The 26,193-nt window shown below is 41.7% G+C and overlaps 1 protein-coding gene across 4 annotated transcripts in view; it reads left to right on the top strand.

Moving 5' to 3' along the window:
- LOC121897969 (transcription factor SOX-6-like) overlaps positions 1 to 26,193 on the top strand; it is a 115,127-nt gene that overhangs the window by 72,418 nt on the left and 16,516 nt on the right. For all 4 annotated transcript variants that reach the window (XM_042412802.1, XM_042412801.1, XM_042412803.1 and 1 more), the window contains 7 exons: positions 398 to 570; positions 3,409 to 3,477; positions 12,311 to 12,431; positions 13,733 to 13,812; positions 21,499 to 21,648; positions 23,480 to 23,657; positions 25,024 to 25,223. In XM_042412802.1, the coding sequence (XP_042268736.1) occupies positions 398 to 570; positions 3,409 to 3,477; positions 12,311 to 12,431; positions 13,733 to 13,812; positions 21,499 to 21,648; positions 23,480 to 23,657; positions 25,024 to 25,223 (971 nt within the window). The remainder of the gene's footprint in view (positions 1 to 397; positions 571 to 3,408; positions 3,478 to 12,310; positions 12,432 to 13,732; positions 13,813 to 21,498; positions 21,649 to 23,479; positions 23,658 to 25,023; positions 25,224 to 26,193) is intronic.

The following is a 26,193-nucleotide window of genomic DNA, read 5'->3' as shown; positions in this document are numbered from 1 at the left end:
TATAACTCAAATAGTTCTTCGAGGCATCTCAAGCCAAAGAAGAAGAGAGCAGCGAAGCACATCATCATTCATCAAATTTCTTAATGTTTTTTTGGGGGGGTTTTTTTGTATTTGAAGAGGACTTGACAAGTGACCTGTGTCTTGTTTGTTTTTAAAGTCACAGAACAAGTGTGATTTTGTGGTGATTTACAAAGTTGTACTGCCACCCCATCCATGCAGTGTTATTACCTCGTTATGTCTGATTTTGGCTGTCGGCTATCCTCCTAACAATTATCTGCTCATCGTTGTGGTATTTTTTAAAAAAAATCAAATACCTCTTTTAAAAATGTCAATGTCAAATTCTAACCCCTAGCTCCCCCCCCCCCCTCCCTCGCCTTCTCTGTGTGGTCCTTTCTAGGTACGCCGGAGTCGCTGGAAGAAAAAGAGCGCCAACTTTCCACCATGATCGGTCAGCTGATCAGCCTGAGGGAGCAGCTCCTCTCTGCCCACGATGAGCAGAAGAAAATGGCCGCCTCACAGCTGGAGAAGCAGAGACAACAGATGGAGCTGGCCAGACAGCAGCAAGAGCAGGTAGGAAGGAGATTGTGTGTTTGAGCTTATTTGTGTAGTTCATTTCTTTTGCTTTTTATTTTACTCATTGACTTTATTGCTGAGATTCAGAGATGCAGCAACAAACAAGTCCAACTTGACCAAGTAACACATGCAGACAGACAATCAGACAGGTTGGATACATTTTTAACAACCTTATTTGAAAAAGAAGAACCTCTAAGGCAAACTTATTACACTACCAGGAGACATTACCAGGACAACCACAGGCTTCACCTCCAAATAAAGTGGTTTAGATCTAGATATGTTCACAATTTGTCAAGTTTATCTTAAAATAAACACCAAGTCCCCATATTTTTCATAGTTTTTCTTGCTGTAATATGGCAAAACTGGGGCTTTGTTTATAACCTGTACAAGCGCCTGAGCGGCCAAATTCTTTGTGTTGTTGGAATCAAATTGTTGCTATTCTTGCTGTCATCCGAGTGAAGCTGCTTTGTAAAATGATGGCTAAAACTTCCAACTCAAGTTTTTTAAATTTTTTTAATAATATGTGTGTTTTTGTGTATGTCTGTGGCTTCAAAAGTAGCAGAAAGTTATTTGTTGCTGATACGCGTGTCTTCAGGTGTCACACTGACACCTAAAAAAAAAAAAAAAAATAGCGTGTGACAGAGAAAGAGAGAGAGAGCCTGAGCAGAGAGGTGTTTAGGTGAGCTGCTCTTTGTTTTCGCTGTTTGCCGACACGTTACTGTAGGTCGGCATATGACAGGCTCTGTTTGGACAAGTCCACACCTCCCATCACAACACATTCCACCTTTCACAGTTTCACAAAGGAGCAGGGAAGATGGAGAGAGTGAAAAGAAAGACAGATTCCAGTATCAGCCAGTCATTTGGCTGTTGAGACTTGATAGGATAATGCCCTACAGACAAACCCTGAGAAATCTGCCTTTAATGAAATATGACATGTGTGCAAATGGGGCGCCGCCTCCCATTCAGCAGCCTGTAATTACATTTCAGAATAAATATACTAAACGACTCCTCAAGAAAAAAAAAAAGAGGCAGCTGCTTTACTTTTCTGGCTCGGGGTGGGCGGGATCTAATAGTTGATGCACTGCCCCTTTAAGGATTTTAACCTCACACGAATGGTTGATCCCAGCAGCCCATCACTGGATGAGTCTCAAGCCTTTAACGTTTAACTTCAGATGTTTTCTGTTAGACAATCTTAGATCAAAACAACAGAGGAAGGAGTAACTATGATTACCCCTCCTGCTGATGAGTAGGGTGCTGATGGGTGTGTGTATGTGTGTTCCAGATGCATGCTGGGTGTTGCTGGTTGATGTGAACGTGCCAATCTCACAGATTCAGTGTCAATTAAAAGATTTGTTCAGGAACTATCTTTGCTGCTAATAGCATGAATTGTTTGTACCATCCGTCACGCTGGCCTGAGGCTGGTTGGAGATTGTAATCTGAGGTCAAACAGACATGTAACTCACCGCTACCTCTTTCCTGATTTGCTGTACTGCATTCGAGACATTTTTGACCGTTACGGCTAAGGTCGCCACACTTTTCCCCGCTGCATCTGGAGGTCAGATATGTCCTGATCTCGATCTTCAACGCAGCATGACCGCTAACTTGTTTCTCCACACATCCTTTAACATTTTTTCTCTTCATTGATAGAGTCTTTTCACATTATCTTCTTGTTTTTCTTGCTCTCTCAATCATTTCTGTTTTATCAATGTTCACCCAAAAATTACCCAGTTGTTAATAAAAACAGATCAGTTGGAACTGATTTTTATCCAGATTTTATGCCCCAATGCATCTAAAAGTTCTTTCTTGTGGCATTAACATGCTGTTTACCACAGATTAGATCAGAGTTTATACAAATAATGAAAGTGCAATACCTGATGACACTACAGCACAGCACATAGATGACAGCTGAGTGGAGTATTTTGAGCTCTGACATGGAAATCATAGTGTAAGGTGACCATATCAGGAGACTATATTAAACTTTCTTGGTGTCTTGACAGTCCCCTTTAGGTTTTGATCATCAAGCGGTATCACCTTGTGAACTGCTGCCATCTCCCCTAATTGGCTCCAACAAGTATACAACTTTCAAACCGAGGCCAACAAATAAAAAAAAACATTTAAGCTTACAATACAAGGAGAAGTTCCCCTGTGGCATCAAAACATCCAGGACCGCAACTGAGTGCCCCGCCTCCACAGGTGGCTGAGGAAGGCAATACTTTATCCTCTGTCGCATTACAGCCCATCTTTACACCAGTCACACGCAATATCACTTTTAAAATCTAGGTATTTTGAGCAGTGTAAGCGTTCCTAATGGTTTCCTGTGGTGTTGTGCACAGTGTCCCACAGTGTTTAGTCTGTATTGATCTGTTGTGTCAGGGACAGTCTCTTCAGCAATAAGTTCAAATGTAGTTTTTAAAATGTGGCATCGTGATTCTGCTTGAGCCAAAGTGTCTCTTCTCATCGTATAGATACTGCAGCAACCTTCTTGTTACATGTGGGGCATACCTGATAAAGTTTTAATGTTGAAACCATTATTTAAATAAAGATTTGAATGACATAGCATGCATTTTCAGTTTGCAGGCACCCTTCCTTTGAATAATCAGATTTTTGTGCTACAGAATTTCTCTCTTTTTTTTTTTAAATGAAAACAAAACAACACATTTACAGATTTTTAATCTAATAAACAAAACTTAATGAGCCATACTCATTCTTCATCATCTCAGAATTATAGAAGATTATTGTCTCATTAATTCTCATTTTCTCTCTATTTGTGTGTGTGTGTGTGTGTGTGTGTGTGTGTGTGTGTGTGTGTGTGTGTGTGTGTGTGTGTGTGTGCAGATTGCCAGACAACAGCAGCAGCTCCTGCAGCAGCAGCACAAGATAAACATTCTCCAACAACAGATCCAGGTTAGTAGGCAGACTCACACACACACACATTTTCATCCTAAACACACTCACATAAACACATACACATCTTTCTTTCATTTCTCACATTTTAAGCTGACTCCTCCCGCCCTCCGCAGACTCCCCTCCCATAGTCTCTTCTTCGGTGTGTCCACAGCCGTGAAGACATTCTCATTTCCCAGTTTGTCTTCTGTCTGGATGATCTAAGTGTCCATTTTCTTCCAGTTCCATTATTATCGAGTAATTTGCGATTGGAAAACGGCAATAACACGAGAGGTCGTGACCTTTTCTTTTGTGCTTTGCCTGCTATTGAGAGGCATGACGCTTACACCACACCGGTCTTACATTCATACAAAGGCGTACAGATACACACTCACTGCCACACACAGAAACACACAACGGTGACCCTGTAATTACCCTGGTTATGGCTGGATCATTTACTGTTGTATTGATCACTCAGCGATCGATGTCTCCGGTCCTCTAGGCTTCCTCCTACTCTTTCTCTCTCTCTCTCAATTGTCTATTTATCAACATGTGTTTCCTCTTTTCACCCCTACATGCACTGCTCTCTCTGTCTGTTTCAATCAAATGCTTTACTTTGGCTTTACACATACACTTTTCCTTCTCAGCTCTGCAGTTTCTTTTATCTACTCGTTTTGCAGTTTTCATAAATTGAGCCCATAACAATGAAATGAAAAAACAAACAAACAAACAATATTCGCTTCACCAGAAAAAGGAGACATAAACAAGATATCTTTTTCCGATGGACGGACACATGCAGATAAAAAACAATTGCGGTTTCATTCACACTTTTTATTTGTCCTCCTTGATTTCTTTTCCCTTTTCTCATTCCTTCATCGTCCCACTTGATGCCTTGAGATTCATGATCCGTGCACTGTATATACATTCATATTCACCAAGAAATTACCCCCAGCTGCGAGCCAAATGCTGGTAAATTTGTACTCTGTGGCTGATAGCCATGTGGGATGTAAGCCAGCTAGTATTTTGACAGCTTATTTTTTTTAAGTGGTTGGACTGCTGCTGAATTAAATCGGCTTGTAAGACAATCTGAATCAACCTGCTGCTGTGACCGCTTCATTCTCATCCCGTAGCCCGTTTACCCCCCATCGGTCCTGAGCTTTGGATCTCCCTGCGCTCCGGAGGTGTGATGTAGTTAACGAGGGCTTGTTTTTTTTCCTTCTTCTTCTTCTTCTTCTTCTTTTTTTTATTATGAGGCCCCACCCTTGGTTCTTAATAAAGCTCGGATCGGACTTCATTAGGCCTCTGAGCCCCGGGGGAGAGCGAGACCATAAAAACCAGCTCCTACTCGGATCCTCTTCCATGCTGTGAAGCATGGATACTGTGTCATGTTTGGTTTTGAGGATGAAGGGATATGCAGAAAATAGCTCTTGAGAGCAGCATGTTATCATGTCGAGCTTCAGAAGCATCTGCTGTAAATTCAGGTAAAACGTATTCTTCTGTATCTCGTTTACTACATCCCATTTAATTCAAAATGACCAAAGTTTCTGAATGTACAGGAATTAATGCACAAACACCAAACAAAAAAATTCTTTCACTGAAAAATTGCTAAATATGCATCACAGCTGTGTGTGCAGCAACTTCTTGTTATTCAAGTTATTTTTAAAACAAAAGCATTTCTTGGCTAACAAACCGAGTTTAGTGGAGCATATGGTCTATCTACTGTACAGAGGTTTAGAATTATTATGGCTAAGCTCCAGGGCTTAGTCACTGGGGTACGGGCTGTTTACGCTGTGTCGGATGTGTGTTGGCCTTAAACACACAGGCAGCGCTGCACCGGTCTGTTTCCACTTATCAAATCCAGACCTGAGCTCCTCTCAGGCCAATACTCTGAGGAGCTGACCAAATGCTACTGTTTCAGCTGAAAAGAATAGGCCTCAGTGTGGTAAAACCACTTTTTAGAAGTGCCGGTTGTTGTTCATATCTTAATTTGAAACATTAAATGTTGTCCAGATGGAAAAAATAAGAAACCGAAAAGGGTTTTTGCTAGAAAAGTGTAATATTTACAACCCTCTGATGTGCATTATTCAGTGTACACATGCTATCTGTTGCATCATCACTGCTAATAAAGTTAACCGACTATCAGTGACTTGTTAGCATTCATTTTATGATTTATCATAAATTTTACAAGCTTTACAGATCAGCATTAAAATTTGAGAAAATGAGTCATATCTGCGTCTGATTTATGGATGGAGACGAGGAGAAGCCAGAAGGGAATTGTTTTCAGCTCATTTTTCCATCTCTGAAAGTCTTCGTTCCTTCTTTCCATCCTGTCCGTGGATGGTGTCAGCGTGTTTGTCAGCGAGTACGGTGCAGTGTTGTGGGGGGAATGTGTAGTTCAAAGTGACCCAGGTTTCCTGTCATGTGGTTTTAAATGGTGTGGAGAGCCAGCGGGGGATGTCCACGGGTTAAAGAAACGCTTCCGAAGGCCCCACTCTGATAGATATGGTTACACGCTCACATACACACAAACATGCGCACACACAAACCCATTAAGAAATGATTGAACAAAACATTGAACAATGTAGATAAATACATATAACTGTGGCCTTTATACATGCATGCAAGTACACACAGATATATCTATTTACACATGAAGAACAGCGTCTGATATTAAGTTAAAGTAGAGACAATTGACATTAATGCATAGACACACACATGTGGACAGTTCATACGTACACTGATAAACACAAATAATACACTTGCACAAAAAGCACAAGCACAAATACACACAGGACGATTTACGCACATTGGCTTGCACACACACACATTGGTGGTGGGCCCTTTGTGTGCCGTAGGCAGAGCGGCCCAGCCCAGCCTGGTGGCTGACAGGCATGTGTCTTTGTTAAGTCAGTTCCTATAATGGCTCTCATATGTGGCCCATTTCCTTCGGGCCCACAAAGGCACAGGCCCTAACCGCACCGCCCGGGCCCTAGCTAACGGGCTAATTAATGACTGCAAAGCCGCACTCCTCCTCCTCCTCCTCCTCCCTCTCTCTGTTCTTCATTTATAACTCCTCTGTCTCCTCCTTCTCCTGCCCTCCTCTTCTCTTCTTTGAGTTCTTGTCCCCCAAAGTGTTGTTTTCTTATTGTTTTTACTTTTTAATTTCATCCTGTTCTATTATTTTCCTTGTGTGTAATCAGCAGCCTCTTCCATAATTACAGCGTGCTGCCCCCTGTCGAAACGCCGTTGGCTCGCACTGCTGTTTACGTTCTGATTTAAAGTGAAGATATCGTTTTGACCAATATTTATTAGAGCTTTCGACACACTACTGGCAGTGTATGACAGCTAAATGAGTTTCAAATGTTAATAGGCAAGAATAATGTTGTGCACTTAATCATAGTCATGACAGATTTAAAATACCTCAAGTGTTGCACTATATCTTCCTCTCTTCTGTACTTCCCTTATTTCATCACTTTTACTGAGTCAAAGCCTTTTGTCTTGTTAATAAAGAGCCGACGTTAGCTGAGGTTCACAATAGACGGGGTAGTGGAACCTGTGTTAAGACAAACAATTGCAATAATCCCCACATATACATACACACTCACACACATGCATAAGAACTAATGGAGCAGGCAGATAGCTGTTAGATAGAAAGGCGGCTCCTACATCAGCACATATAGCTTCAGACACAATGACTCGGAAAGCCATGGAAGGTCCATAACATCGATTAAACTCACCATCTATGGAGAATGGCTAACTCTTGTCTTTACAATGGCCCTCATTCCAGTATATTAACCTGCGTGTTAGTGTATAGAAAAATGCTATAAGCATAAAGTAATTCTGTGTGCCTCAATTAAAATCAATTGTAGTGTGTTCATTGTGCACACACGAAAGAATAAATGGAGCAGTCTAATTATTTGTGGGTCTACATCGGGTTCTTAAAGCTGCATTAAATAGTTTTTGACCACTAGAGGGAAAAGAGACACTAAAACAAACTCAATGGCTCACATTAGCCTCCAATTACTTCTTATACATAACATACACAGAGCAACGTGAACATCCCATTCAAGTCATGTTTCTGGTCTCATGAGCAGTCCAAGAAAAATAGCTGTATATTTAGCTAGCTGGATATTTTCTTCAGTTGCTACTTTACACATTTTTCGGTAATGTTTTACTTTATCTCACTGCTGTTTCAAGCTGAGCAGGTAGCATACTCGATGCTTGTCTGAGCTTGTTTGCAGGGACAGGTGTCTACAGTTCTTGCATATGCAGAATTCAGGAACCATAACAATGAGCCAAAATGGTAGCAGAGCTTCACAGTGGATGTTAACTCCCAGTTGTGTTGGCAGTGGTGTCCCGTTCACATTATAATAAATGATTTGATTCAATGCTAATGTCAAATTGCATTATGTTGCTTAGTGGGACACTATTTTATAATACTGTGGTATTTTACATAAGTAAATATACAGTGATTACTTGCAGTTTTTCATAAGCAGTGCAAATGTGACAACTTTCTAAGAAAATCTTCACAGGTCTTGGACACAGAAACAAACATTTACTGCTGTTAAACAAACACAGTCATTTTTGTGATTGATATATATTTTTTTAAGCCGACAGTAAAGTGTGACAAAGTGAACGAGGAGGAGGAAGAGACAGATGACATGTTGATTAGAGTACTGTTGGAATAATGAGGCAAAGTAACCAGTACTCTTAAGTTTTGAATTTCATTTATGTAATTGGGCACTTTATTCTTTAGTTTGGCCATGACGACTGTTGCTACTGTTGTACAGATCTCCGTTATTTTATGCATAAAACACAGAAACAGATATCTAACTGTATTAAACTGCTAATTGTTATATCAAGTGAAGCAAAGGTCAAAATCAAGGTACACACTCTTTAACATCCACATGTGTGCATACCTGCCGATTGTACGAACAGACGTCTGCCATTTCTTTCTTTCTCTTCTCTCCATCTCAAACACATCACCATACAGACACACCGCATACGTACTCATTGCCCCCTAACCCTGCTGCCCGTACACAAGAGGACCATTAATTCTGAGTGTGTGTCTGCGCGTGTACACATGTTCCTTGTGCCTAGGTGTGTATGTCGGTGTGTCTGGTGGGCAGTTAGAGGAAGGGGGCCTTGTGTTTTCTTAGGGGCTGAGCAGAGCGGGGGCCCCCGCAGCACCACCTTCCCCAGTCCATTCATCCAGCGCCCCCCCTCCCCTTGGTAAAAGGAGATCTTTGTGTGTTTGCGCTAGTGAAGCAGCCCCAGTCAGTCCCAGTGTTCCCAGAGGAATACAATGAATGGGAGCATTTTGTCCCACTCTATAACCTCCACAACGCCCCTCCTCCCCACCTTCTCTCTTCTTCTTCGCCATTTGGACACACAGACTAGTTTTTCTTCTCTCTTCATTCTCTTTATTGCGCGTCACAAGACGTCGGACCGCTTGTCTGCGTGTGTGTGTGTGTGTGTGTGTGTGTGTGTGTGTGTGTGTGTGTGTGTATGGGAATGCCCCAAAATCACCCTGAACTTCCAGTATGTTTGTGTGTGTGTGTGTGTGTGTGTGTGTGTGATGAGATGAGGGCCTCCCAGCTATCTGGCTTTTTAGGAGTGTGATCTAAACAGCGTCGTCTGAAGAACTGGTCAGGTGATGAACACATGTAAGTGCAGGCGTATCGAACAATGCTGAACCGAACTGTGATAATACAGATGTTTGATGCCTGTTGTGGCAGACACGTGCGCTGTACCTTGACCATATACCCTCAAACTGTAAACAGCCCCTTGAGGAAGTAAACACCAGCCTATATATCCTCAAATTTCCCAAACTGTCCTGACTGTCAAGGTCTAAAACTTAAATAAGTCGTTGCAAAGATAAAACTACAAGGCTACAAACCCATAGGTACACACACGCACAAACTTTCCTTTTGAGGACCTTTAATTGACTGCTTTCATTTCTCAGCCACGAGCTAATTCTAATTTTAAAAGTTAAAATTAATTTCACAAAATACATTCTCTCCCGACAGCAGTTACATGATTTATAGGTGTAATTAATGGTGCACATGAAAAGTAAAACTGTGGAAGTCAGGGCAGTAAATGATGCGAGAAAACAGGATTTGCATCCTGTCTCAGATGAAAAAGTTATATTGGCTTTCTGAAATATATAATCATAGTAGTCTAACCTTAAACATGCTGTAATTACAGAAGATATAGCATGAATGACAAATAAAAAAGAGTCGGCATTAAGACATTCAATTATGTTTTTTTATTGAGCATAATCAAGACATTTTATTAGAGTTTTTTTTTTTATCAATTGATTAATTGTTTCAATAATCAAGTGTCACAAATTTGCAATGAAAGTCCGTCACAAGTTACCAGAACACAAGGTGACATTTTCAAATTGCTTCATTTAATTTACAGTCACATAAACAGATAAAACCACATCTGAGAGGCTGAAACCAACCAGAGGATTTTTGCTTGCTAAATGCTTTAAACGGTTAATTTATATTTTTAAAAAAAAATGTTGTTCATTAATTATATGTTAATCAACTTGATTAATTAACGAATCCTTTCAGCACAGTTGAAAACATACACACACACATATCTCTCTCTCTCTCTCTCTCTCTCTCTCTCTCTCTCCTTAGCCATGCTCTTTGAGCTTCTCTACCACAACCCCTTTAACCCTCCCCACACACCATAAACATCCCAGCGGACGCTAATCTTATTCAACTAATTCAACAACGTATCTGCACAGTACAAACGCAGAGAAATACTGTAACCACACACAACATGCTGATTGCGTAAATTTGGGCACTAATGATGAACTGTCCCAGGAGGACAGGGGGAGCAGAGGAGGTGGGGGGGCAGTGTGGTTAATGAATTGGTAGTAAAGGAGATGAATGGCGGTAGATGGCATTGAACGGAGGTAAGGAGGGAAGAAGGGAGGGGTGTCAACAAGCATTCCTCTCGAGGAGTAACAGTTAAGAGGAAGAGATGGGAGACAAAAACAGGACGAGGTTGAAGAGGAGATGTGAGATGAGAAGGAGTAGGAATAAGAAATTGATGGAGAGTAAAATTTTGAAGATGAGAAATTAGGGTGATCAACAGAAAACAGAGATCTAGCTCAGGAGAAAGTAGAAAAAGGGAAGCAGGATGGGACAAAAAGCAAAAAACATAAGAAAAGAAAAAGAAAAATATAACAGACTCTCAGTCGTGATGAGAGATTTATTCTCAAATGAAGAAACAGAGGAGCAGCTGAACAACAAAAAAGTGAAGAAAAAAAGATGTAAGGACAGGAAGGAGAGAAAAAAGGGAAGAGAAGAAGAGGTTGTCATAGACAGTAACTCAATTTTTGTGAAATTTGTCGTAATCGGTTTGAAAATCAATTAGAAAACCTTGAACAAAAATGGCATCATTTTTTCAAATAAGAATTCGCACCGCACCCTACTCCTGATTATTTATTTTTTTATTTGCGAGCATGAAATATGACTGATGCAAAAATCGAACGTGTTGACGAGGCATTCTCGCTCCGACCGAAAAAAAAAAAGTTATTTGCATTCCATCTTTTAAAAAATGCATTTCGCAACTTTGAGAGAGAGAGAGAGGAACTTAACAAGTGAGAAGAAAAGAGAAAGGAGCAGAGGAAGACGAGGAAAAAGGACACGTGAGGGGGTAAAGAGGCGAACGATGAAGAAAGGCAGACAAAAAAAAAAAAGAAAAAAGAAAGTAAATAGAGATAAGGGTGAGATAAAGGGACAGACGGAAGGGAAGAGAGTGAGACGGTCCAGCGGTTAAGTACAGCCAGTCTTAATAGATTCCCGCAGGCTCATCTTTGATATGCTCTCTTCAGTTCGAGCCCTCAGAGCCTTTAACTCAGTCGAACCAACAGTTTTTTAAGAGTCTTTCAAGCTGACATGAAAGGCAGCTGTTAGCCTCTCTGTTGTTTTAAAGGCATTTTGTTTTACAGTTTTACACTTGTCTTTCAAGAATTTAAGTCTTTATTTGTTGTTCAGACCCAACTGATCATTTGAATCTGAGTGTGTGTGTTTTGTTCTGTTTCTTGTTTATGAGTTTATATGAGCTGTATGTGTGTGTGTGTGTGTGTGTGTGTGTGTGTGTGTGTGTGTGTGTGTGTGTGTGTGTGTGTATGCTGTTTTATTTATTTTTTTGTTTTTCACCGAATCTGTTTCTCACTTCATTTATATCTTGTAATTTTGTACCCAGTTTTTTTTCTACCTTTCATCTTTCTTTCTTTCTTTCTTTCTGTCTTTCATTTTTACGATATTTTTTCTTTTCACTTCTGTCTTTTGTTCTTAATTATCTTGCCCTCTTTCTTTCATCCTGTCTTCTGTCCTCTTTAATTGCTTTTCTTCATTCTTTTCCCTTTTTTTTATCTCTCCTTCGTTCTCTTTCCTTCCTTTTCCATTTCACCTTTCTTTCACCTCTTTTCTTTTCTCTCTTTTGCTTTCCTCCATTATTTAATTTTCTTTTCTTACACTCATTCATGTCAGTCCTTCCTCTCTTCCTTCTCTTCCCTCCATTTTTCTCATTGGTATTCTACTTTTCTTCAGAACTTTTTTCTGCCTCCATCATTTCTTCTCAGTTACTGTTGTTGCAGATGTTTTTGTGTTGGAGGTATGTGTGTGTGTGTGTGTGTGTATGTGTGTGTGTGTGTGTGTGTTGACAGGAGTGGTTGTTTGCATGTATGTTCAAGGTGTTTTTAGTCACTGTTTCCTCCTTTTGTGACATGTGTCATCTAAGGACTTCAAACTATTTCTGCCCATCCACCCACCTTCTCTCCCTCTCTCTCTCTCTCTCTCTATGTCTCTGGGTGTCTCTCTCTCTCTCTCAGGTCCAGGGTCACATGCCTCCCCTGATGATCCCAGTGTTTCCTCACGACCAGCGATCTCTGGCTGCTGCCGCAGCCGCACAGCAAGGCTTCCTCTTCCCACCGGGCATGTCCTATAAGCCAGGTACACACACACACACACACACACACAATTGCCCAAGATAGATTACACACAGGTTAGTGTTAAGGAAATGTTTTCTGGGCAAACATTCACCCCCTCAAACAAAAGCTCCATGACTTTGACAGTTCTTGTCAATTGAGCCTCTGAAAAAGAAACAGCGGGTTGCCCTGTCTCTGTCAATGCAATTCAATTCTCTCTCTCTCTCTGTCTCACACACACACACATACACACACATGCACACAAACACTGGGATCCCAGTCTATGTTAATGAGGTGTGTCAGGTGAGGAATGTTCTGGAAATGAGCGGAGAGATTTACAAGCCCTGCTTGTTCACGTCAGGAACAATGCATTGGACACAGCGAGGACTGGAATGTCTCTTTTATGGCGTGCTGAAAGCATGTCAGTTGCACAACACATCTGCAACATGGAATTTCACACTTTCTCACACACACACACACACAATCACACACACACACAAGCACACACACACTCTCCTGGTACATACTTATTCAACAATGTACACATAAGAATGATTCAGACAGAAAAATAAAATGCATTCCCCAAAACACACTTTAAAATTATAGGAATGTGTGCATGTTGCATGTTTTGGCAATCCACAAGGATTTTGTACAAACAGGCAGAGCAGCATAATTGAAGACGCACATACTTCTTCAAGTACACTGTCTTTTTAGCGCAGGATTCTCGACACCACCTGCTTTCTTCCTCTCTTCTTGTCCTTCGCACATTCCTCACTTCCATGCATTCCTCCAGGTGCTTGCCTGACGCCGTGCAGCACCGACCCTCCATACTTCATATAGAATAATCCACATGTATTCCTACTGTGTGAGCATGCACTCCCATAAGACTGCAAAGGGAGGCAGAAATGAAGAAAGGGATTAAAAAGCCATTATTGAACTCTCTATTTGACTTTGGTCTGTTTTCAACAAAGGCTCGGACATGGAAAGCCTTTTAGGGACAAACAGTAGGGGTTATACACGGTACTCATATGAATTTATGAGTGCATCCCAATGAGCAAGCGCTGGACTTGAACTCTGCTCTCCTTGGTCTCAACCACCCATGTGTACCAACAATGAGTGCTATTACCTTTGAATAAAACACTTGTGACCCCTTCGTATTTCATCTGACATTAATAAAAACATGAGAGGAAGAGAGCAACAAGGCTGGAGACAAAGAGCGAGACAGAGGCCGGCTGAAGGTAAAGAGCAGGTTAGTTCTTGTGCAGTAACTTGCCCCCCCCCCCCCACCTCTCTCTACAATATGTGTTGTTTTGGTTGTTTCAACAGGTGAGAATTACCCCATGCAGTTCATTCCATCTACAATGGCAGCTGCAGCGGCGTCTGGACTCAGCCCGTTACAACTACAGGTAAGACTGAAACACCTGGTCACCTGACGTTTCAAAAATCAGCACAATAAACCAAAACTGTCTGCGTGGCTAGACACCACAAGAGGTTAAGTCATAAAATATGATTTTTTTTTTTTGTAATGGGTGAACCAACGCTTGGAAAAGGGTTGAGTTGTTTTCCCCACTACAAAAGGCTCCTACAGTGAAGACAACACCAGGAAAAAGGGTGTTTCACTGAGTGGTGGTGAAGTGTTGCAGATGGTGTGTGTGGTTGTTGGAAATATGCAGCAGTTCCAGGTTAAGTGCTGAACTCATGAAAACGTTGCACTCAGGAAATATTTGACATTAAAAACAACTTTTTTTTGCACATTTAGCCATGACTTGAAACCTCAAATTGCCTCACCTAAACCAAAACATTATTAGTTGCTGAAACGTAACCTAATAGCAACAAATCCTCCAAATTAAACGATAAAATACGTATTTGGTTCATTCACTCCTCCGTGTCTTCCAAAACTGTTACAAAGTACTTTTGAAAAATAAATATGTTTTATGATGTGTCAATGGCAGGATTAAGGTCTGGTTAGCTTTAGGCAAAAAAATGACTTGGTTAAGTTTGGGGAAAGTCCACGGTTTTGGTTAAAATTACTACTTCATTAAGATTAAGGGACTTTAATGTCTTAACCACGTGGTTAGATGATCATAGTCATGTTTTATAAAAACATCATGCTTGGAGATGAAAAATGAACAGTGATCATTATGTAAGGGTGTTAAACTCAACTTTGTCGCTGTCGAATGACATCACACTGATTTCCTCCCTACAGCTGTTAGAAGGGAAATATAAATGTCTTTTTGGAGCACTTGCTGAAACAACTATTCCTGTTTTTTTTTTGTTTTTTTGGGAGGCTAAAAACATCACGTAATTTAGGATTTGAGAGATTGTGTCTGGTTAAAGGCAAACAATGCGAACTGAAGAAGTGCTTCTACAATATGACGCTATCTCTAGTGAGTGTTTCACAACTAAATAAACAACTGAAGCACGGCAACAGTAGCAGGAGCAAAGACTGAGCTATAATGGTGAGGAGGTGCTTATACACTGAGAAAGTACATGTTCCTTTTTAATCCTGAGGGTGTAACCAGCAAGCAAGAGCCAAAGACACTTGTTCAGAGGTGAGTACATACATAGAAAAGACTGCCAAGATAAGGAACATTGGGAAAATTAAACAAAACTCCTACTCCTTATAACCTCACTCTGAGTTTAAGTGGGAGACAAACTTGCCATATTTTCATAAAATAAGTGGCTTTTTAATGCACCCTATTCATCACTGAGTCTTACAACACAATAACGAGTTCAGTCTATACCTGGAGTGTGAAACCTTATTATTATTTTGCCTATGAGAGCAAGAGGCCAAGTGATATGTGAGTGTCTGGTAGATTTTACCTCAGAGAAACCTCTGCAATAAAAAAAAGAGGCTGCAATAACAAAGAGGAAGTAAATATCTTGCATGAGAGGTGATAGCCATCATAAATAAGTTCATTAATGCATTAATACACTCAGGCTTATTTCCTAATAAGTTTTAAAGAAGTTAACTTTTTTTCCCAATAAAACAACATGGTGCATTGATTAAAGATGAAGCTCTGTAGGCTGACGCTAACATGCTAGTTCGGCTTATCTGCTGCCTGTCAGCTGTATCAGACAAAAGCTGTTATGATGAATCACAGAGGAATTCCGCCCCACCAGCACAACACCTGGCCCAGGCAATTCATCAACTATTTTATTGCTGCTTGACACCTGTGGTTTGAGAATAGCACTTATTCATAATGGTTATCATAGAACATATTTGCTAAGGAAAAAAGTGAAACAAGAAAAAGAAAAGAAGAATGAAATCTGCACTCCCTAAAGGCGGTTTGGAATTTCACAACACGACCCCGCCACCACTCCTGCCGTACCTACTATCAGTAGAAAGAACAAAAGCCCTCAAAAGGTTTTTCACCGGCAAACAATATTGCTTCATCATGTCAGTCATTACCATAGCATGGCTTTTGGATGTTACAGGAATCCTTTTCTCAGTTTTTTCAATTTGTATTGTGGTTTTCGCTTATCGAGGCCCTCATTAGCGGCTATTGACTTAGCAAAGCGTCGTGCTGCGCTGTGAGGGGATCGGAGCCTCGGCGCAGCCTATCCTCCACTCCTGGCTTTGAAATGATCAAAAGAGCCGTACGGTGAGTGAGAGGTAAGAGGATGAATGATGTCGGAGATGCAAACTCATTCGCATTTAAACACAGCCTGAGACGAGGAGAATGAGAGGCAAGAGAGGAACCTGAATGAAAGAGGAAGCTTCTCATCACCGCGTCGGCTGAAATCGAGTAGGAGACTGGGAAAAAGGAGGAAAGACAGAGAGCGTAGGGGAAATGTTTATGAGAGAAAAAAGGGTAATTATCTGAGGAATTTTTGTGAGATGGAGGCGCTGGCTTCCAGCACATGTTTGGACATTGTTTTGACAACAATACCTACGCCAAAAGCAATCATGATGAGATTTATGAGATGTACTTGTTTAGTTATGTATCTTTATTTTTAAAAAAATTGCCAGTAGCACTTTTTGTACTATAGTGCAACAAATTAATCGTACAGATATATGTATATACAGGATGGACAGAATAAAAACACCTGCAAAGTGAATAAAAGTACTAATGTTGTTCATTCTCTCATTAATCAGGATCAATACATGACTTTAACCCCTGCATTCTGTTCGGACGTGTGTCGTGTACTATACAGGTTGCATCTTTTTGGTGTATCTTGCTGCTGTGCATGTGAGCAGCCCCAAGAAATTTATTAGTAACTGAGCTGTTTGCCTTTACTTTTCCCAAATTGAGGAAAAAACCTTTTTTCCAGCATTACAGCACATTGCTTTGAGTAATAACTATGACTCAAACGTACGATGTGACCCATCAATGATCGCTGAGTTGAGTCTGGTGCATCGTCTTGTGATCAATTAGGTTCTTGTATGATGAGGTAGCCTGCTTTTGCTACAGAATACTGCAGGAAACCCTGAACTAATGTGATTCAGGAATAATAGATTTACAACAAAACTGATGAGAAGAACAGAGGCGATTTATTTCTCTACATCCTGCACTATCTTAAGCCCTTTGGCCTGCATGTAGCCATTGTGGTTACGCTGTAGTGCCACAGTGGCTCTCTCTCTTTCTCAACTCTGGCTCTGCTTTCTTTATGGGCTCTGCCTTTGGGAGGTGAGGGACAACGACAGCAGTGAAAATCTGTTTTCACACAATGTTTGTGAGTGGATGTTTTTTATTCAGAGTCTTACTAACATACTTTTTTCCCCCAACTTTTCTTCATCATGCATGAAAACTGTCTGTTGCTTTGAACCTTTAACTCTCTGCTGTGTGCTGCTTGTCATGTTGGTGATGTTTGAACTGAAGCCAAATGCACTGTTGCATTATTTAAAAAATGTAGCAGACAGGCACTTACAGTAGGCCTATATACAATATGAAATGTGCATTATGGGGTGAGGTAAACGTGTAGTCTAATTTATGTTGCTAGTTGCATGCATTAATTGTCAAGTCATTAATCATCATCATTAATCAACAGAATGTGCTTTCCATTGCTGTTTATTTAGCAAATGACTGTGCCTTTTGGTGAGTCAGTCTGCCGGGATTTAAACAAGGCACTGCTGTAAAGGTGTTGGTAATGTCTCAACATGATTGTCCACACTGCAATTTTTAGTGTTTTTTAGTTATTAGTCTCAGTTACACTCCGCTTCACAATAGCCTTAACTCCAGTGTGTGAAACTGTGCATTAACCTATAAAAAAGCATTATAAATATGCAATTACACCGTATTAGTTCTACTTTAGCAATCTCCTCTGCAGCATACTGTAGTGGAGTACACACCAGCTGGCATCATGCTGTAAAGGTCCCCGTTTAATGCCAGATCTGTGCTCAGTACAGGATGGACAGATGTTGTAGCCAGACTGCTCCAGATGTTTCGAAGTTCTGCCCTGTAGCACTCCTCAAGACAGCTGGCTGGCACTGATGGTCAAGCGGGAATTAACTAGCATGTAGAAAGAGTGTTTCTCAGGCAGTGAAAAGAAACGTGCACAAGCAACAAGAGGTTTAACATGTCCCAAAAATCATCATTGCTTCTCCTAATGAGGAGAGTAAAGGTTCAGAAAGTAACAGCAATAAAACTTAATTTCCTTTGTTTCATGTTTCAGTTAGTTAGAGAGAGCCAATCAAATCAAAAATGGGATAAGAGAGATATTTGGCAAAAAACTGCCCTATTGTACTGGACCCATCATCACCTGACTTAACAATTTTGATAGCACAAATGTCGTGCTATCGGCGTGGGAACTTGATCAGGCCAATTGTTTCCAGAACCTTGGAGTAGACCCCTTCACAAACAGTGGATTCCTGCTGAAGAAAGGCTCCCTTTGTGCACGGCTAATGCGAGGGAAATACAGTTGCTTAGCAGACATTCTTGTTGAAATCATAAGACATCTCTCGCTGTCTGTCTCTGTGTTCTGCCTATTTCTTTTTCTGTGTCCGAAGCATGCAGACGAAGGTGAAGAGCAAAGTTTTGTGCCCCAAAGTTTGGAATGTTTCCCATTTGTTTATATACAGAAATTTGGCCCGAATTGTGTGTTCCTTTGTCATAAAATGAGGATAATAATTGAAAGGCAATCAGTTTTGTATTTTTTACTTCTAAACTAAGCATCTGTTCCATGAGAAAGAATTGGAAGGGAGATAATGGTTGTCTTTATGCAGCATGCCTCTCTGTGTATCTCTTTCACTGTCTTGGATACGGCTAACGCTCTCGGTGCAATATTTAGACTGCGTCCTCTGTGTGGGCCAGCTCAGTGGCAGTCAATCCATTTCACCCACCCTCCTCCTCCTCCTCCTCCCCCTTCAAACCTGCTGAAAAAGACAAAACCTCATTTGTTTTGTGTCCTCCTGAGATCGATAGCAGCTCGACACTAAGAGAGGCCAGCTAAAGGGATTCTCCACTCAGTCATAATGGGACAGGGCCACTCTGAGCACTGGAGGAGGCTGTTAGCTTGCTAGAATACACCGGTCCAGACGGCTCTGCCCACACCCAAACCACAACAACATCACCTTCTTTGCTTTCTTAAGGATTACGCCAAAGTAGGCCAAGGCTGTCACAAAACCTGCTGATGATCATGAGGGTCAAAAATGACAGACTAATCACTTGGATTTCAGTCAAATTAGCACTAACATTCAAAGGCCAGTCAGATAGTCTGGACAGATGAGGCGAGGTCTGAGGCTCTCTTTGTCAATTTGTAATTTAGGAGATTGCAGCATTGTCTTCCCTTGGGGGTTGACTGAACGGCGAGAGCTCTAGTTGGGGTTGTTTACGCTGCACATTGGCTTCCCCAGTCACCAATCAATCTCCGAGTGTCTTAAAGGAAAGGAGGAAAAAAATGGGTGAAAGCTCTCGTTCTCTGTTTTTTGTTAGTTCAACAGTTCTCTCTTCTTAGTGTTATTTGGAATTGCTGACGGAATCGCTGCTAACAGCACAATAGCCGTGGGTGTGCTTTCACATAATACTTGTGTGTGTGTGTGTGTGTGTGTGTGTGTGTGTGTGTGTGGGTGTGTGTGTGTGTGTTAGTGCAGGCGCGGGTGTGAGATCCTAACTGTGTGTTTTACCTCAAAGACTCGTGTGTCTGCCCTAGCCCCAGCTCCCTTTAGAGCTGTAAGAATATCAGGCATCACCAGAAGTAACTCTGCGGTCGGCTTGATTGACGCGAGAGGCCTCACCACCAGCCATTCAAGGCACATTCTTATGGGGATCTCATATCGCCAGGGGTTGGCCCGATCGCTCCTGGTGCCTTCCAAGGAAAATAAGCGGCGTGACATCAGGGCTTTGTTTCAACGGCGAGGCCCCTTCTGTTTGTGTTTAATATCGCTCCGAGAGAAGTGGAAAGAGGGCCAGCCAATTTCTCTGGCCCCGACCGCTGAGCCTGGCGCTTCGGAGGTGAAGCGACGGTGGTCTCGTGTGTCTGCAGCTCAGCTCCCTCTCTCCAGCCCTCGCTCTCTCTCTCTCTATATTGCGCTCTCTTTGCTTTTGGATCTCTGGTCCCGGGAGGCTTTGCAGTTTTGACTACAGGGAAATCAGATCTCACAACACTGGGGGGCGTTTAGGCTGAGGGGCAGAGAGTGAAAACAGAGAGAGAGAGAAAAAGAAATGGATAAGAGGATGGAGATGGGGGAGAAGATATGAAGAATGGTTTTGGAACGAGACTAAGAGACGAGAGGAAAAGGGAAAAAGTCGGAGGGAGATCAAAAGAGAGCAGGACAAAAGAAAGACAAACATAGAAGGAGCAGGAGAGTATAGATGAGGTGAGAGTAATGAAAAATGAGAGGAAAGCTTGAAAGCAGAGAAGAAAGAGAGAGAGGAGGGAGACTCAGTGAAGGCCAGCCACGTCTGGGTGGTTTTCCTGAGGACAGGCTCTTTGATACTCCAGCACTCACACTCCAATGCATTTAGACAGGGGTTGACAGTGGTTTCAGGCAGCGGTTTGTCTGGCCAGCTAGCTTTGATTCAGAAGACCCTGGACTGCGGACCGAGTATTTGACTCTTTGATTTTTGTTAAGTACCTTGGATGGAAAATCTGTACAGTTTTTTTTTGCTACATTTAATGTTTTCGTCCAACCCTGAAGGCTGATGGTTATAGTTTTCCGAGTCTTTTTTTAGTTTTCTATTGTTTTTACGCCATTTTCTAAGGTTTTTCAATTGACTCACTTGCCAAAGATATAATTGCAGTATGACTACACCTACTTAAACATCATTGTCCACTATCGTCTTTGTTTTGGATTTAGGTTAAGGAGGAAACATTTGTCTGAATATTTGATGCAAGGACTCACCATTTGTGACAAGAATAGTTTTAAGTGTTTTCGAGACCCTTAAAGTTATGTTTATAATACTGATTTGGTTTGATTTGAACTATTACCATTTAAAATTACAGCTCTGCTGTGAAAGCCAAGAGTTTAAAAAGGTTAAATAATCAGGATAACAATAGGACTATGTGGTTTGTTTCCAGTGTGGTTCACATTGTTTTTCAAAAAATAAGGGAGACCAGCCTTTTATTGTTTGTAATACTGAGCTGGGCATTGTCTAAAAAAGCTTATTTCATTACTTACAGAACCAAATCATAAGTATTCAGAAAGATAGTTAACATGAAACTTCAAGCAAAGCATTCAAAGGTTGCTTTAGCTATTGTCTGGATTTATTTCTGGATGTAAATTGATATACAAGCTGCTCCCAGCATCTGTTGAAAGAATAACTGTCAGAGATGGATTGTAGATAATTTAAAGTAAAAATGTTTTGCTGGCCTCCCTGATATATATTCACCCCCTCAAACAAATCTTCCATTTGTGTGGGACACTTCTGTCAACTTCAAGATCTAGGTGTGTGTACATGCACATCTGTTTCCTTAAGAGGTCTGTGTGTGTTTGGCTCAGACACACACCCATCAAACCTCAGAGGACGCAAGCAGTACCAGGGAGGGGTACAGCAGAAAAACACAACAGGATCAAGGGTGTGTGGGGGGGAGGGAGTAGGGGGGGGAACAGGAGAAAGAGGAGAGAGAATGAAAGAAGAAAACCACTGACTAGCTGCTGGCGAGCGATGTTAATAGCCTGTCGGTTTTGCTGGTTTCTTCTCTTTTTGCAGCAGCTGTATGCCGCCCAGCTGGCAAGCATGCAGATCTCACCAGGATCCAAGATGGCTCCTCTCCCGCAGGCTCCCAACTCCTCCGGTCCCCTTTCCCCCTCTGCCCTGAAGAGCGAGAAGAGAGCATCCAGTCCTGTCACTCAGATTAAGGTGAGTCCGTCGGTGCAAATGATTCTGGAAAACGGCACACGGGGCAATGCAGAGACAAATAGTCAGAAAAGATAACCATGGAGAAAATTAGACTATATCCTATTAGATAAATATAAAAAGGATATGTAGGGGAAAGAAAGCAACATCAGTATGGTTTATTGTTTGTATTATTGCTAATATGTACGATAGGAAAACACACAAGAATAATAATGATGATAACTCTGCAAGTAAAAGTTAAACACTGGAAATTTGGAAGTTGTTGAAACTGGGATCTGCACATGGCCCTGTGCTCTTTTTTGTCAATTAGAAACAGCTTATTTAAAAGTCACACACGGATACACACGCACACACACAAACTGACACTGGCGCTGGCTGCTGTTTGGCATGAGCCCAGACCTCTTCACTGGAGAGAGCGTACGCCTCATCTTTACTCAACGACGAGGCAGTAATGGAAGCCATGTGTGTGTGTGGGGCACAGCTGCAACCGGCGTCACAATAGACCGGCGTCAGAGCTCACCGCACTCAAACAGTAGTGCTGTGCCCTCCAAACTCCCCACCCTCCGCTAACCCCGCAACCCTCCCTCCCTCCCTCCCCCACTCTGGCATGCCACCCGCAGCCTACCCCACCCCCCCTCCCACCCCCCTTCCCCCACCTAGCTCACCCTAAACTCCTTCCCTTCTCAACACTTCCCTCAGCTGAAGCTCGGCTCCAAATTAGATCCACGTTCATTAAGCGCTTGTTGCCAACACAAGAGCTGCATTCAGGCCGTGTTGACGTGTGGACCTTTTCTTCTTGTCACTACTTTTCCTTTTCCAGGGATTCTTTATGGGGATCAATGTGGTCATGAACCTTTGATTAGAAATAGAGGAATCACATGAACAAAGGTGCCATTGTTTAGATAAGAAGATGCACAGTGACTCCAGCTTTGTTTTTCTGCCAGGTTCACGGAGGTTAGCGATGGAATTCTTTTATTGAAGAGCAAAAACCTGACAGGGATGACTGATCAGAAATCAGCAGTTGCGGTCGGCTTGAATTCAGTCAATTATAGTGACCCATTTTCACTGCAGATGAAAAAAAAAGTACACGTCTAGAAACATCCTTCTGCATAACCCATTTCTTTGCTGGTCTTGCTTATGCTCAATATGTTCCAAACACTTATAGTTTTTGGAAAATACGACTAAATACACAACGTTTATCTCACCCTATTGGAAAGTCCACAGCTCTGAATCTCCTCTGCAAGTATCTTGTTGAGTCATAAATTGCCAAAATATTTGTTTTGAGAATACTTCGCATATGAACAGACAGAGAGGTGGATTATGCTGTAAGATTGATTTGAGAAGTTTCTGTGGACGTTTTTTTTTTTTTTAAATGAAAACAGGTCACCATTGAAATTCATTGTAACTAACAGGCTTTATCTAACCAAAGGTGCTGTGCTCACTTACAGTGATGAGGAATGTCATTAAACAACCACTTTTCAAGCCTACAGGAGGAGGTGTTTGACACCTCTGGGTGGAGTATTGCTTTAAACCAGTAGTTCCCAGCCTGAGGGATCCTGAACCCCAACCAGGGGTCACAACATGAATATATGAGATTGTAAAAAGATTACAGAGGAAATAAGAAAACAAAAAACCAAAATCCTGCCCCAGAAAATTAAGTGTATTTGTTGGACTGTCTCTAATATTTGCTTCTTGATATACAGTGATATACTGTATTGTATACTGAGGCCTTTAAAAATTATTTCTGTGACAAGGAATAGATTTTGCTTTGTATTAAGGGATCATAAGCAAAAAACGTTTCCTTTAAACACTGTTGTGTCTGTTCTACCAACAGGAGGAAGGATCCACACAGCCATTAAACCTCTCAGCCAGACCCAAGACAGCTGAGCCTCTCCGCTCCCCGACGTCCCCGACACAGAGTCTGTTCTCCGGAAACAAGACCAGCCCTACTGGCATGGGCAAGGGCCGCATCCCCAGCCCGATCCCTACCATGGGCAGGAACACTTCTCTGGGTGGGTAATAAACACATACATACACTGTAACACCAGTGTTTCCTTTACCACTGGGCAGACAGAACGGGCCACCCTGCCTAGCAGCCTAAAAGAAGTAGATCAGCATTGGCTCTACTGACATGTTCAATAAGAATCACGTAGTCTAAATGCTGCTTCGCTATGCCAAGGAAAAAATTTGGGGGGGAAACACTGACGTACTCTACACATACATGCTCTCGCACACAAACAAACACTCATACACCACTGTATTGTTCACATCTGTACTGTACATCTACAGAGTATAAAGCTGTGCCTTCCCTTCAACTGGAAAAACAAAAACATCTCCCACCCAAACACCTCCCTCCTCCCCGCCACACACAGACAAATCAAGCAGCGTCAAATGCGCCTGATAGACTGCAGACACCTCAACCCCAAGAGGAGACCTGTGTGTGTGTATTTGTGTTTTACAGGAGGCCAAAGCCCTGTATTTAGCCCCAATGAAAACCCCGGCAGCGGAAGCAGTGAAACCCAGCACACGTTATTTGGTTTTTAAGAGCTTCCTCACATCATTGTCTGCCCGCGCTAGACCTTTTATGCCCCTACCTCTGCTATCTGTTATTAAGGCCAATCTAAACCCTCTCATTATATCCCCCCAGAAAACAATTTCACCAGCTCCTCTGGAGTGGCTTTGAGGACGTAACGCTTGTGTTCCCTGCAAAGTTATTTTTTGCCCATTTTAACGGCCACCCAAGCATACAGTGCTTCCTACTTGTCTGCTAATTAAACGAGGAGGGCGACGGAAACTTTGCATCCTTTTATTTTTTTTTTTTCTTCTCTTATTCTTCAAATGTGCATCAGACGTGTGAAGCACAGAGCATAAACAAGGAGGAGGAGGTTCCCTCGTGTTTAGTCACAAGAGGATTGGAAAACAACTTAAGCAACATTTGGCCCCCATAAGACATGAGAAGAAATTCCCATTTTTCATACAGATGTTTCAATAGTATTTAATAGCCATTTGTATTATGAAGTTTTGGGTTTCAGCACTTGTCTTTTGTTTTCAAAACTTACTGTTTGTGAAGGAGCAGCATGAAATCACACACACTCACCACAATACACACAGGAAACAGGTTTCTTCAAGGGTTCTTTGGTTAGCGGTTGTAGCATCTGACTCAAAATCTTTTGGTTGGCTGAAACAGGCAAATAAAAAAATACTAGAAAAATAATGTCTATTTCAGATAAACTGTTTTGGACTGTCACACTCGGAGAATAACAGTACATGTTGAACTTTTTGTAAAACTGTTTGACTACGGTGGTATACAGAGCTTTTCTGAAACTTTGCTTTCCAGTCAAAGTGATTTTTCTTTCCTATCCCGTCCTCCTCCCACAGACATCCTCTCCAGCCTGAACTCCACAGCGCTGTTCGGGGACCAGGACGCGGTGATGAAGGCCATCCAAGAGGCCAGGAGCATGAGGGAGCAGATCCAGAGGGAGCAGCTCCACCAACAGCAGCAGCAGCAGCCGGGACACCATAGTCTGGAGGCCAAACTGTCCGCTCTAAGCAGCATGAGCCTCAACAACGGCAACAAGGTAAGAGAGACCGACAGATCACATGTGGTTATGCATATGAAGATACAAATAGAATCAAATGGTCTAAATGCAGTTTTCAAAGGCATTTTTCCTTCATGTGAAGAACAAGTTCTGATGGAAACAATCTGTACACCCACATAAACTCTCAACCACACAAACGCAAGGACAAAAATATTACAGTAAGTACATTTGACACACATCAACACACAGTGAGGGAAAGTGACAAAGAACATTTACTTTACTTTGACTTAAGTGTAAAAAATAACTCAGTAACAGTAATTGACTTGCTCCGAGAGACTTGGAGTTATTCAACACATTTGGGTCTTCTTCAGGGTGTTTTACAGAATGGTTAAAAGCCTGCACTCACACACCACAAGTAGGCTGAGTCTTTATCAGTTATCCAATGAATAGACACATAGTTGACCTCTAAAAGCCTCTAAAAGATGTTGTACTGTACCTCAAACAGAGAAATGTCAAAAAGCACAGAAGAAATTGTTACAACAGTACAAACTATCACACAAACAGTCACAGAAATAAGGATTAAAAGCACAAAAAACTACAAAACTCTCTTTCAATAAAAAAATAACTGTTGAATGTTCTCTCAAGCTATTGAGATTATAAATCCAGAAAGCCTCTTTCCATTTCCTCAGGAAGTTAATATCACTCCCTCTTGAGCCCAAATGCATGACCTACAGACGAGTGACAAATTAAAGGAAAAACCAAAATAAAAGTTTCTTAGTAAGGTGTCAGGCCACCATGTGCCGCCAGAACGGCTTCAATGTGCCTTGGCATTGATTCTACAAGTCTCTGGAACTCTACTGGAGGGATGAACACCATTCTTCCAAAAGATATTCCCTTATTTGGTGTTTTGATGATGGTGGTGGAGAGTGCTGTCTAACATGTCAGTCCAAAATATCCAATAGGTGTTCAATTGGGTTGAGATCTGGTGACTGCAAAGGACATAGCTTAT

This window comes from Thunnus maccoyii, chromosome 5 (assembly GCF_910596095.1).
Source record: "Thunnus maccoyii chromosome 5, fThuMac1.1, whole genome shotgun sequence".
NCBI lineage: Eukaryota > Metazoa > Chordata > Actinopteri > Scombriformes > Scombridae > Thunnus > Thunnus maccoyii.
The sequence above is the reverse complement of the archived record's forward strand: the minus strand, read 5'-3'. Positions and strand labels throughout refer to the sequence as shown.